The sequence below is a fragment of the Amaranthus tricolor genome, chromosome 7 (genome assembly GCF_026212465.1).
Source record: "Amaranthus tricolor cultivar Red isolate AtriRed21 chromosome 7, ASM2621246v1, whole genome shotgun sequence".
Lineage (NCBI taxonomy): Eukaryota > Viridiplantae > Streptophyta > Magnoliopsida > Caryophyllales > Amaranthaceae > Amaranthus > Amaranthus tricolor.
Genome location: NC_080053.1, coordinates 20,192,691 through 20,204,769, shown reverse-complemented (window position 1 = coordinate 20,204,769; position 12,079 = coordinate 20,192,691). Strand labels below are relative to the sequence as shown.

The 12,079-nt window shown below is 29.0% G+C and overlaps 1 protein-coding gene across 3 annotated transcripts; it reads left to right on the top strand.

The window, feature by feature from the left end:
- Positions 1-734: 734 nt before the first annotated feature.
- On the top strand, positions 735-5,823 carry LOC130818967 (uncharacterized). Of its 3 annotated transcripts, XM_057685260.1 has the most exons (4): positions 767-892; positions 3,057-3,195; positions 4,547-4,794; positions 5,356-5,823. In XM_057685260.1, exons 3-4 carry the CDS (start codon positions 4,576-4,578, stop codon positions 5,467-5,469), a joined length of 333 nt encoding a protein of 110 aa, XP_057541243.1. In that variant the 5' UTR covers positions 767-892; positions 3,057-3,195; positions 4,547-4,575; the 3' UTR covers positions 5,470-5,823. The 3 variants fall into 3 exon arrangements, with proteins under 3 accessions (XP_057541242.1, XP_057541243.1, XP_057541241.1); XM_057685259.1 differs by lacking the exon at positions 3,057-3,195 and having other exon boundaries at positions 735-892; XM_057685258.1 differs by lacking the exon at positions 767-892 and having other exon boundaries at positions 2,831-3,195.
- The last annotated feature ends 6,256 nt before the right edge of the window (positions 5,824-12,079 follow it).

Here is a 12,079-nt window from a genome sequence, read left to right as displayed (position 1 = left end):
TTGTAATATAATACCTCATTTTCTAGGAATGTTACCAAATTTCCCCTTACAATTTATAAAATTCTCTTTAAGTATTATGGTTATTTTATTTTATTTTAAATGTAACACCGAAAATGTAAAATCCAAATCATATCTAAATTTAATTCAAGTTGATATCAATATTGTAAATGAAAATATAATTTTGAAACCCTAAAAGTTTTGGTATTAATGGCACTACTTTTTTGATATGAATAACACTATTTAATTACCTAAATTGAATAGTTATCAATAGAAATAAAATCAAATAATACCTACTAGGCAGAAACCCAAAGTTAATCATTTAAAATCGAATATGCTTTTATATTTTTTAAACCCTTAAAATAATTGGGTATCTAAGTGCCGCTCATGCTACTTGCCGACTCTAATATTAAGAGACTTTAATTCCTTGAAAACCTTGATAATTGATTGATAAAATTACTATTTTTATAACTAAAAGGTTACGAATTCAAATCTTTAATTTAATACTTCTTTTGTTTTTATATGTTTTTCTCAAATAAAATTTACAAATTTTAGTGTTAAACTTTAATTATCAATTCTCATTGATTTATATGAAAACATAAAGTATTTATCTGAAATCTTAATAAATTTGTCTAAATATATATTTTTTAAGTATTAACTTTTTATAATTTTTAAAAACTCATGATCAACATTATTTGACATTTACATTCACATATAGATCTGTACAAAAAGTGCATGAAAAGACTAAATAAAAACAGATGCAGTATTTAATGAATTTTAAAGTGCAAAATCTAAACCTTGATTTGTGAGCTTTTGACCCAAGTTTCGGCAACCCATAAAAACCTACTTCGGCTAACCTGAGCTAGCTAAGTCCGCTTTTTCGCTGTAGGACAAGGTTCGTTTTCTTCTCCCATTAATTGAATTCTTATATTTAAAATCTGAGGTATGATCAAAAACATTATTGATTGTTGTAATCTAATACCAAATGTTTTGATTTCTTTTCTCTGATGTTAATCATGTAAATTTCTGGAAGGTAGCTTTTAAAGTGATCGTTTGCTTATGAATATTATTTGATTGTACTGATTGAGCTACATATAATTGATTATTAATGTTCTAAAGTTCCTTGTAAGAATCTGTTCATCATGTATACCAAGTGTTTGATGAATTACATAACTAATGGTGCGCACTTAGTATTCGATGAATTATATGTATATAATTCATTTTTGTGTTAGTGCCTGCCGTTCGTTGAAAGTGAATGAAACTACTGAGGGTATGCCTGACGTTTTAGGGTTTACGGTTTACGGTTTACGGCTGGTTGAATAGTCGATGTTAAACAGTGAGAATGATTATAAAAATTTAGTGTACTTTTACATGGAAATTTCTTAACAAGTTTTATTGGTCATGCTTTTATTAGATCAGAATCTTATTTTCTTTACAAAATTTTCAAATTATTATTTGAAAATGTGGGTTAGATGGTAATGAAAAGTAGTGAACAAAAATAAACTTTGATAAACAATTTATGATTAAAGTTCATTACCATTGATATGATTGACATGGTATATTTCTGAAAAAGATACAAATTATTTTTATTACCACCATTTTAATTAATAGTTAAATGACCGTTAGGTCTTAAAGTTGTGTTGTACTCTCGAAGCTGATAGAAGGAAATTAACTATTATTATTATTATCATTATTTGTAAGTTTATCTTTTGAGCATTGAATTGGAAAAGCTAAGCTATCCTTGTTTTTGTGTTCTATCTTGATAATAGAAGAAAATTAGACAGCTTTAGCTTTATTAATTAGCTACCGCATGTTTATGCTTTATTTGAAGAGAAAATGTGTACCAAATTTGGGGTGTAAATGCTGTTAGAAAAAACAAATAATGTGTTGACTTCCAAACTATCCATTTAAACAATTTTAAACCTCTCCTTTTCCAAACGTCTCCAGTATTTATTCTTGCAATGTTAATGTTCATACTCCTCCATCACTTCTTACAAGCGAAGTGTTGCAAATATCGGATCCCCCAAATCCTCCCTAGGCGGGAGTGCGGGACTCACAAGAGCCAATTAATAGCATGGGGTAATGTAATGGTTCACGAGCGGGTGTACAATAAATTAATAATGTTAATTGACAATATTCAACTTAAGTACAAAACCATATTCATAAATATATTAATAGGTGTGGTGTTTAAGTTGGTAGGAGACTTGCTAGTTCACCATTTTGACGAATTTACCCTTACTAAGTGTTGGTTGTTGCCTTTATAATTTAAACTATTTTTATGCAGCAACCCATCAATTTTGGGAAGAAATGCAAAAAAAAAAGCCCTAATTTATTCTTGAATTCAACCTCCATGTTCATTGACAAATTTTTTCGAATCAAATCAAGAAATGATAAAAAAAATCCTAATTCCAATCAACAAATCAAGCATAAACCAATCCATCAATTTTTGTAAGAAACGCAAAAAAAGCTCTGATTTATTTTTGAATTCAACCTTCAAGTTCATTGACAAGTTGTTACAAATCAAATCAAGAAATGCTATAAAAAAGTCCTAACTCCAATCAACAAATCAAACATGAACCAACCCATCAATTTCAGAAAGAAATCCTAGTTTTTCGAATGCAAGTAAGACGTAAAAAGTCATACATGTGAATCTCGATTAAGCAGTACATTTCATGAAGGAGGGAGATTTCAAAGAGAGTAGAGGAAAATTCGATTAGGAGGGAATTTCGCAGCAGTACCCTTTAAGAAGGAGAGAATTTCAAAAAAGTTAATGGGTTTACAGCAATGGAGTTCGCAGCAGCTAATAGTGAAATTTGCTTCAAGTTGTAGTCATTCGAAATTACATGGGTGAGTTCTATTTTAACGGTCAGCCAAACGTTTTTAAACATTTACATGGCTACGAAAACTTAAATGTATAAACTGAATACAATGTGAAAAAATCTAAATTCGATAGTACAATGTAGAATTTATTTATTTTTTTCAAAAGTAAACAAAGTACACTCTTAGCTTTACTGACCCTCAAACTTCTCCACTTTTGCCTTCTCCTTCCCGTCAACCAGCAAAAACCATAGCAATACAATCAGCCATCAACACCACCAATTACTGACCCGTCAGCAACGCCACTCCAAGAACCGTTTACGGTCTACCGCCATCCAGCAACTGCGAACCTGCCGCCGGTCTGCACCGATATCAATTCATGTATATATATTTTTTCATTTTATTTCTTTCCATAAAAGTTTAAAATTTGTGCAATTGTTATAGATTTGTTTGAATGTTAATTGTTATAACATTGTTTGTTGATACAAGATTGATGATTATACTCTATCCAAACAACATTTGTTAATCAATTTAGAGCTTTTGGCTTCATTGTTAGTAAATTTATAAATTTTAGGGTTTCATATTAAATTTGTTGGAAATTAATCATTTATTGGCGGTGTAACAATCCTTAATGAAGGCGCTATAAAAGCATGTATTCGTGTATGTATCTTTTTGTGTATGTTTATAACCTTTAGCCTATAGGTTTTAGTATTCTCATTTTTCAGAATATATGTGCTGTATTCTTGAGTAGTATAAGTATTATCAGATAGTATACATGTCATAATATGTTGAAGTGTTCAACTCTAAAGTTAATTAACATGCGAAGCAAGTCCTTTATGAACTTATGACCAATAATGAACTCATAACCAAGTGTGTTAAAATATGTATGTTCATACTACTATACTTCTATTAGAATTTAGAAGTGTCAAATTTTCAAAATTCATTTAATAGCATAAGAGGAAATAAGTAGTTTGATAGTTAATATCAAACGTTGCTACCAACATATATCATGATTTGTTTAATGGCTGATTTAGAAGAAACATGGTATAATTCGATGATCTCTACTATCAGTTTTGATATGCTTGAGTAAATCAAGACACATTAGTTTGGTTATGACGCGGTATCATTTCAAGGATGGCTTTTTGAGCATTATAACTTTGTGTATTTCAAAGTTCCGCAGCTACGTTCTATGTTACTTGGACTTGGGTACTGATATCGGATATCGGTACGTGTCCAAGTGTTAGATACGTCTAAATATTCAATTTTACGCCTAAAATGAAGTGTCTAAGTGTGTCCGAGCATCAAGTATCGCACACGGGTACGTGAAGCAAAATGAAGAGTCCGAGTAGCATAGCCTACATTGAATCTAAAATGGTAACACAGTTTAGTATTGATAATTTTTTAAACTTTTTTTCAATAAATCACATCCAATATTCTCTGATTTCTGTTGAAGAATGTCGCTTTCAAAAATATGAAATCTCAGCATAGATACTTGTCTTAATTGTAATGTTGTTGAATGTATTTTTTTGATTAAATTAAAATTCAATTATTGACATCATTTGATTTTTTTTTCTGGATCCACCATTGCAATGGTGGCTTCATACTTACCACATTTCTCCATTCAGGAGGGAGTCAGTGACGTAGGAAGTGGATATCATTGTAGGAAATCCCTATTTTTTCATTAATAAGTATTGCTGCCTCAACTAAAACAGGTTTGTTTTTTTGTTACCAGTTTACACTTACCCAGAAAGAGGGGAGGATATGGGGTCAGAGGCTTTGCAGGCTATAAAAGTTTATAGGCACCTTCTCAAATCTGTGAAGAAGCACATTGGACTGGAAGACTACAAGCAGCACTTCAGGGATTTTATTATGGAAGAGTTCAAGAAGAATTGTAAACTATCCGATCCATCCTCTATTCAGAATAAACTGAAACTTGGTCGTGATTACACTTTCTTGCTTAATAGTGTCCATCATCAAAAGGTACTTTGCTCTTTTGTCTTGCATAATTTAGTAAGGTTTCTTACATAGAATTGCATAGAACACTTGACTTCACAGTCCACTTAATTTGTTGAAACTAACTATGTGTTGTATGTATTTCTAAGTGCATCTGAAATTTTTCTTGTCTTTTGCATCATCATTTTGATTTTATGGGGATTTACTACTGTTGAATAAGGCGTGGGATATACGAATGGACCTTTGTCTTTTAATTTTCCCAGACCTATTTGCAAAGTATTTTCATCAGTTCAAGTTAAATCCTATCTAAATAGGTAAAGCATTGTTTCATGTTTATTACTCGTGGGCTTAGAAAAACAATGACTTGTTCATTCCAAATAACGCAAAGCTGAAAGTTAAGTATGAATAAACGAGTGTTCTCCGGTTTCGTTCTTTCATTATTGTTCTAGAACCAACTCAGCAAATGTGCCGTCACACAATCACACATCATCTATACTGTGATTTTTTTTCATAAGTTATATAATTATGCTAATTTGCTTATTGATATTTATAAATTTAACTAACATTGAATTTTCACCCCTTTTTCAGGAGCTATTATTTTCTTACAACATTGCTGTGGATAGATCAGATGAGATGAAGCGGATACTGGGTAAATCGGCTGCCAGTGTAGGGCTGCAGCTCCCTGAGGTATATCAACCCTGATACAGCCTTACATAATGCCTTTTTTAGCCTCGTATTAAGCAGACTAGCAAACCATAAGCATAGAACAGTTTTGACGAGTTGAATGAATGTTATGCTGGCCCTTTAATTTGTTAGACAACTGGTGGATGTGCCCTTGTTTGAGCCTTTGAGGGTATCATATTTGCTGTATACGAACAACCTAAAAAGGAAGTTGGGTTTCCAGAAACCATGTGAAAGCTGTTTCATGGTAGTCGCTCTCTATATTTCTCTTCTCAACATTGGACAATAATTATGGTAATAAGAAAATATAAACAAGAATGTGCTAAAAATTTGTTCTTTTGGCAATTAATGTGCTAATAATTTGGTTTAAGCAGAGTAACAGTTTCCTCTGTTTTCTCTATTTTGTATGTTGAGGAATCAAATCCTTTATTCCTGATTTTGTGTCTGTTACTCTGTTTTTGCTCAATGTGTATTACAATTACAATATGTACAAGGCTAAGACATACCCACGGCTCCTGCATTGCCCTAAATCTCAGGAAACTAGGAAGACCACAAACCAATGAAATTGGTATACGACTATATGTAGCAATTAGCAAGAATAATATCAATGCCCACTCCCAATAATTAGGATCGGCAACCTGAACCATAATAATTTTGATTTGAAAACTGTCGCTAATAAAGATCATTTGACATTATGTAATACTTTTAGCGGTATCTAATACTAATCTTTTACTAATAAAATCAATTTCAATCATCATTTACGTATATTCTTCTCCTCCACTCATTTTCATCTATTGTCATATACGATTTATTCTCGATTATTTATGTCATTCTTTACTCAGTCATCATGTATCTACCTCTTCCTTTTTTTAATTGCTTTAATGTTCCAATCTTTTATTCTTCTAGTTCGTATATTTTTCAGTTTTGTTTTTGCATGACTAAATCAATATAGACAATTTTTGTTTGGACACCAAGACTTTCTCTTATATTTTCATTTCGAATTTAATCCTTAAATATATATTTATCTATCTTAACATTTGTATCTCACCCTCCCATATTTTTACAAAAATTTCGTCACAAAGGCGGACATTTACGTGTATAGTATGTTAGAAATTTTCTTTTAACCGCAGTTGAGAACTTCAATTGCGTATCCGATCACAACTCTCCATCTGATCAATATCTCCTTGTGGAAATTTGAGTCGTTGTACGTGAAAATGTTTCTTAGAATGAGCTCTTTTTTTTATATAGAATATAAATTTCAAAAACCTTTTCTATAATCCTTGGTGCCAAAATAACATTTTTAATGTTTTGTCTTTTCGAAACGTCTACCTCTATATCTTTAGCTAAGCATTCGTGGCAGAAACTCTAATTCACAAAAACTTGGATGAGATGGTCTCATTTATGAGACCGTCAATTTAAGCCGGTCTAATTCGCGCGTGTAACAATATTTTAATTTTCTGGGCATTTATCAATTTTGATCTTAAAGGTATCAATTTTGAAAATTGATACCTTTAAGGTCAAAATTGATACATTTAAGATCAAAATTGAAAAATGCCCAAAAAATGAAAAAAATGCCCAAGTTGTTACACGCGCGAATTGGATTGGCCCAATTGACGGTCTCATTATGAGGCCGTCTCGTCCAATATCAGTTGATTCTAATTTCACCTATTAATATGATTTCATAAACGAACAATGATATTCTATGATCTATGCGAAGTTCCAGTATGGACAGTGTGTTGGTTCTTACACTTACATTATGTTTAGATAGAGAGAAAGAAAAAGAAAGGATTTGAAAGGATGGAAGATTTACTGTTTGGATAAAAAAAAGAGACGGGAGGATTTTGGAGCGGAGGGGTTTAAAAGGAAAACATGGACAAACTTGGTTAAGAATACAATTTAATCTCTCCTAAAGTGATAGATTTGAAGGGGAAACACTCATTTTCGTTCTTTTTTCCTTTCCTTTCCTTCTAAACAAACAAGATGCACTCTTCCTCTTTGCCCTTTCCCTTCTTTTCCCTTCCCTTCTCCTTTTTTTTTCCTCTCTTAATTTGCTATTCAAACATGGTATTAGCGTCATCAATGACAGAGAAGAGGCCTTAACAAACACCAATTAATGCTAATTTTTTGGATGCGCGTTGATGTTGTGAAAAAATGCAATTAATACTATGTAAGGTTGTTAAAATTGTGATTATCAAAAAATCTCAAATGTCACAATAAATTTTGTTTTTAGTAGAATCAACACGAACCTTTAACTTTTAAATTTTTAATATGAAAGGAAAAAATATCAACAATATTAATGATTCTCCACAAATAAAAATGCTAAACAACCGATTATACGTTAGCTTTTTAGGTATAACAATTAATTTTTTTTTTAAAAAAAGTAAAACCATTAACATTATTTAACATTATAAAAATATATTTTCACTTTGATTTCTATAATGTCAAAATTAAAACGACAAAAGAGTAGTAAGAATCAATTAAAAACATTGAATAAGTTTGGAAAAAACCAGCTGCACTTTGTCGTATTATGATATCGTAGTCCAGATATTAGATGTACAGGGTATTGATGCGTTAAGTGGGCGGTTTGGATCACTAGCGTGTACACGTCCTTATAAATTTGCTCATTATTAAATAACACATAAATTAAAAAGTTGAATATATTTAAGTAGTGAAATATTTTGAAATAAGAGAGAATATAGAAAATAATAAAATCTTCTTGAAAAAATTAAAATTCATATTTAAAATTTTTATTTTACATTTTATTTTAATAAAATATATTTATTTTATTAATAAACTTAATATATTTTTTTTATTAATTTTGTCATATATAGAAGAAAGAAAGGGTCATGTATGATTGATTACCTCTCACATCTTCAAAAAACCCCTAAAAAATAAAAATGGTGAAATCATGCAAAAATAGAGTTTAAGCAAATTAATTAAAACAAAATAAATATAAAATGACATAAATTCATTGTCTAGTATAATAGACATAGTAGACATACAGTATAAGACAGGTGACTTATCTAAAGCATGTTGTTTTGGACTGGAGTTTGGAGTTGGGTGTATTATTTGCTAAGTTGATTCCATTCGCGTTGAGCTGTCACTTCATCAGATGTACCTCCATTCAGATCTACGGGCATTACCCTATTGGTAGATCAGGTTCGTATTCGAGTTATATATAATGGGTTAAAAATCTCTTAATTTGAAATTAACTTTAATTTGGTCGAAAATTATAATTTTGACATAGGTCAGGTTAATTTGATATTTCGATTACTTAATTTGTTTGAGTTTTTTGTTTTCGTTTTAAGGTTTGTAACATTGACTATGTCTTATTTTTATGCGTTTATTCTAAACTTTTAACTTATAAGTTGTTTATTTTGTGCTTACCATAACATATAGGATAATAACAAATGAATTAGGTTGGTCTTATTGATTAATTTGACTAGAAAATAACTCGTATAGTTAAATGTGTTATACGTATTTATTAAAAATTTTAAAATTTTGACCTTAATCTAACTTATTTAATAAACATATTATGTCAAATTGACTTGTTTAATTAATTGGTTCATAAATTTGAACCCAAATTCACTTATTTCGTGTATGATTCAAATCGAATTAGCAGGTTGGGTTAGCTTTACCAAGCCTACTCACCCGTGTTAATAGGTTACTTTTTCGGTAGTGGGACACGTGTCAGGGGATGAAACAAGTAAATTCTGTTAGGACATTAATTGCACCGCTAAAGGACCAATTAGCAAGCGACATGTCAGCATTTGTAGCAGTCAAACAAGGCAGTATTTTTGGGATTACTTAAGATATCTGATGATGGATATTTTAGGACATTCCATACAACCCAATGATATACTATAGATACTCCAAGAAACATCATAAATACGGTAAGTAATTTTTTCTTTACAAAAGAGATTGAACACAAGCTTAAGAACAATTAATACTTGACCATTGAATAAGAACTATTTGATTAAACCCCATTGATCTTCAAAAGACAATTAAAACAATTAAAATCATTTATTGAACAAGAGATGGTCTTATTCACTAAATTCAACATACCCTCACGCTTAAAAAAACCCTAAGCAATAATCTATCTTGTTACCCTTGTTGCCACTATGCATTTGGAATGACTTGTTAGATAATTTATATTATACAAACACTGACTTTGGCTTTGGAGTAAGTCCCCAAAAATTCATTTTAAGCTTTCCTAACCCTTTTTTATTGTGCAGGTTAATAGGCATAATAAAAGAGTGGTTTTATTGTAAGACTTGACAAGATAGCAAGAACAAATTTCCAATCTAATACAACCGTTACTTAAGGATAATCACAGAACTAATCACGAGTCAGGACTTAGTTTTTAATTAATTGTGTACATCCAAGTACAGGAACAAAACATATATTTTATAAAATCATTTCGATAGTTATAATTTATGTGAAAAAATTCACTTGTTGGTTATGGTGATCATTTAGTCATTTTTCACCGGTCATAAAATTATAAATATTACAAATAGTAGATATATTTATTATTAAAGTGATTTAGATTAATTTTTTTATGATTAAACAATTTTTAGAATAATAATATTAATCAAGATGTTATATTGACTTGAGTAATAAAATCATAATAGTTTTATCAATGTTCATCAATTTGATATATTAATTTTGAGTTAGATATTTATTATGACTCCATAGCAATACTTGATCAGACATTATAACTCGAATTATACTAGATAAATTCCCATGCCAAGTACGATTTGTAAACTATTTAAATAAAAAATTACTAATCTTATATATGTAATTACTTATCATATTGAAACTATACATTGATTTAATTTAAAAAATAATTAAGTATTACTATTAACTTGAGATACTTATTACTAATATATGTAAAACAAAATCAAAATATTATGCACTAAACAATATATATTATAAGTAATTACATAAAAATTATAGAAAATATCAATACATAAAAAATAATATAAAAAATAATTTAAATTTCAATGTCTTTGTAAAACCTTAAAACATAAGTTTTCAGCCTAAAGAAATTATTTTTGAACTATAATAATTAACATATATGTATTTTTATATTATAAACTTTGATGTCTTGGACTATTCAGGGTTCGTAAATTTAAAATCGTTTCGATGGATCTGAGTCCTATTTTTTAAACCTGCTAAGTCTATATAAAATTAATGAATTCAAAATGCAAAAAAGTATTAGATCAGATTCATAGATCCAGGAAATCAAATTTATTTTTTAAAATATAAAAATATAATTTCTATATATATATTTCTTCGATCAAAATTTTTAAGCAAACAATCCATTTAGTATCTATTAGTGGAAGGATAACAAGTTTTCACTTTTTACTAATTAACCAAACTGAAATCTTCAGGTATTGCATCGATATCTAACCAGCATTGAAGATAACAAACAAAATTTTTTACTATACTGTTTGCCCACGAGATTGTTAAAATTAAAATTTTGATTGTAAAATTGTACGATTTTACTATTTAAATACACGCTTTAGCGATTTAAATGGATTTTAGAATCGAACTTGGTTAAAATCGCAAGTAGAATTGCTAGAATTATGGAGTATAAAATTGTACGATTCTATCATTCTACACGATTCTAAAAATACTTCACAAAATGCTAAAAATTCTGCTTTTAATGATCAAACTGAGACTCTTGATGGTTGTATTATGAACAATATGCGTGGTTGTTGGACTCTTAACTTTTTAATGAAAATTCTTACTACTTTAAAGTTGTTTTTTTTATTTAAATTTAATAGTTGAAGCTTAGTATCATTTGGTGTTAATTACTTATTAATGATTGAATTGGTGTTCTAATATGATAATTCATGTATCATTAATTGTGAAAATTATTTAGTTTTTTCATTTGATATTATGAAATTATTATGGTTTTGAAACTGTTACAATATAATATGACTTTGATAAACCTATTACATAATACAAATCAATGTAAATACGGAGGATCATTGTAACTATATTTGCTTGGTATGTTTGTTTCATTAAAATAATGATAATAAGATTAGTGTATATTTTATTATATTTGCCCATTCATAAAAATAAAATAAACATATGCAACTCAGAAGAGGTATATATGTATTTTTTGAACAATAATAACAAAGCTTTTAAAATATTTAATGAATTTTGAGTGTTTTTTTTACAATAAAAATGACTAAACAATATTCATAAGCAATTACATCTTCATATTTTGCAAAGTTCTGGAATCATTCAATTCTACGATTTAATTTTGAGAGTTGTTTCCGATTTAAGTTTGAATTACAATTTTAACAACCTTGATTGTCGATAAATTATATTTCACATACCGTAACACAGTCAATGTAGAAATAAGTATTTATGAGAAAAACAAAGTAGATATAAATTTTTTTTTTCCTTTATTTTGTTATATAATAGTTTTTAAATGACAGTACTTCATGTATCTCTTGATGTTTGTTTATGCGGTAGAAAAGCACAAAATTTGAAAAAAAAATCTTGTAATATAATGAAAACTTTAATTATAGAAAATATAAATATAATTAACAATAAATTCTTAATTTTTTTTTATTCATCCGTCATTTTCGAATTATATAATGGCTTAATGCCATAA

Excerpts from the sequence above, each read along its gene's own strand:
- LOC130818967 (XM_057685259.1), top strand. The coding sequence starts at position 4,576 with ATGGGGTCAGAGGCTTTGCAGGCTATAAAAGTTTATAGGCACCTTCTC. Across the intron at positions 4,795-5,355 it reads ATAGTGTCCATCATCAAAAG|GAGCTATTATTTTCTTACAA; the intron begins GTACTTTGCTCT and ends CCCCTTTTTCAG.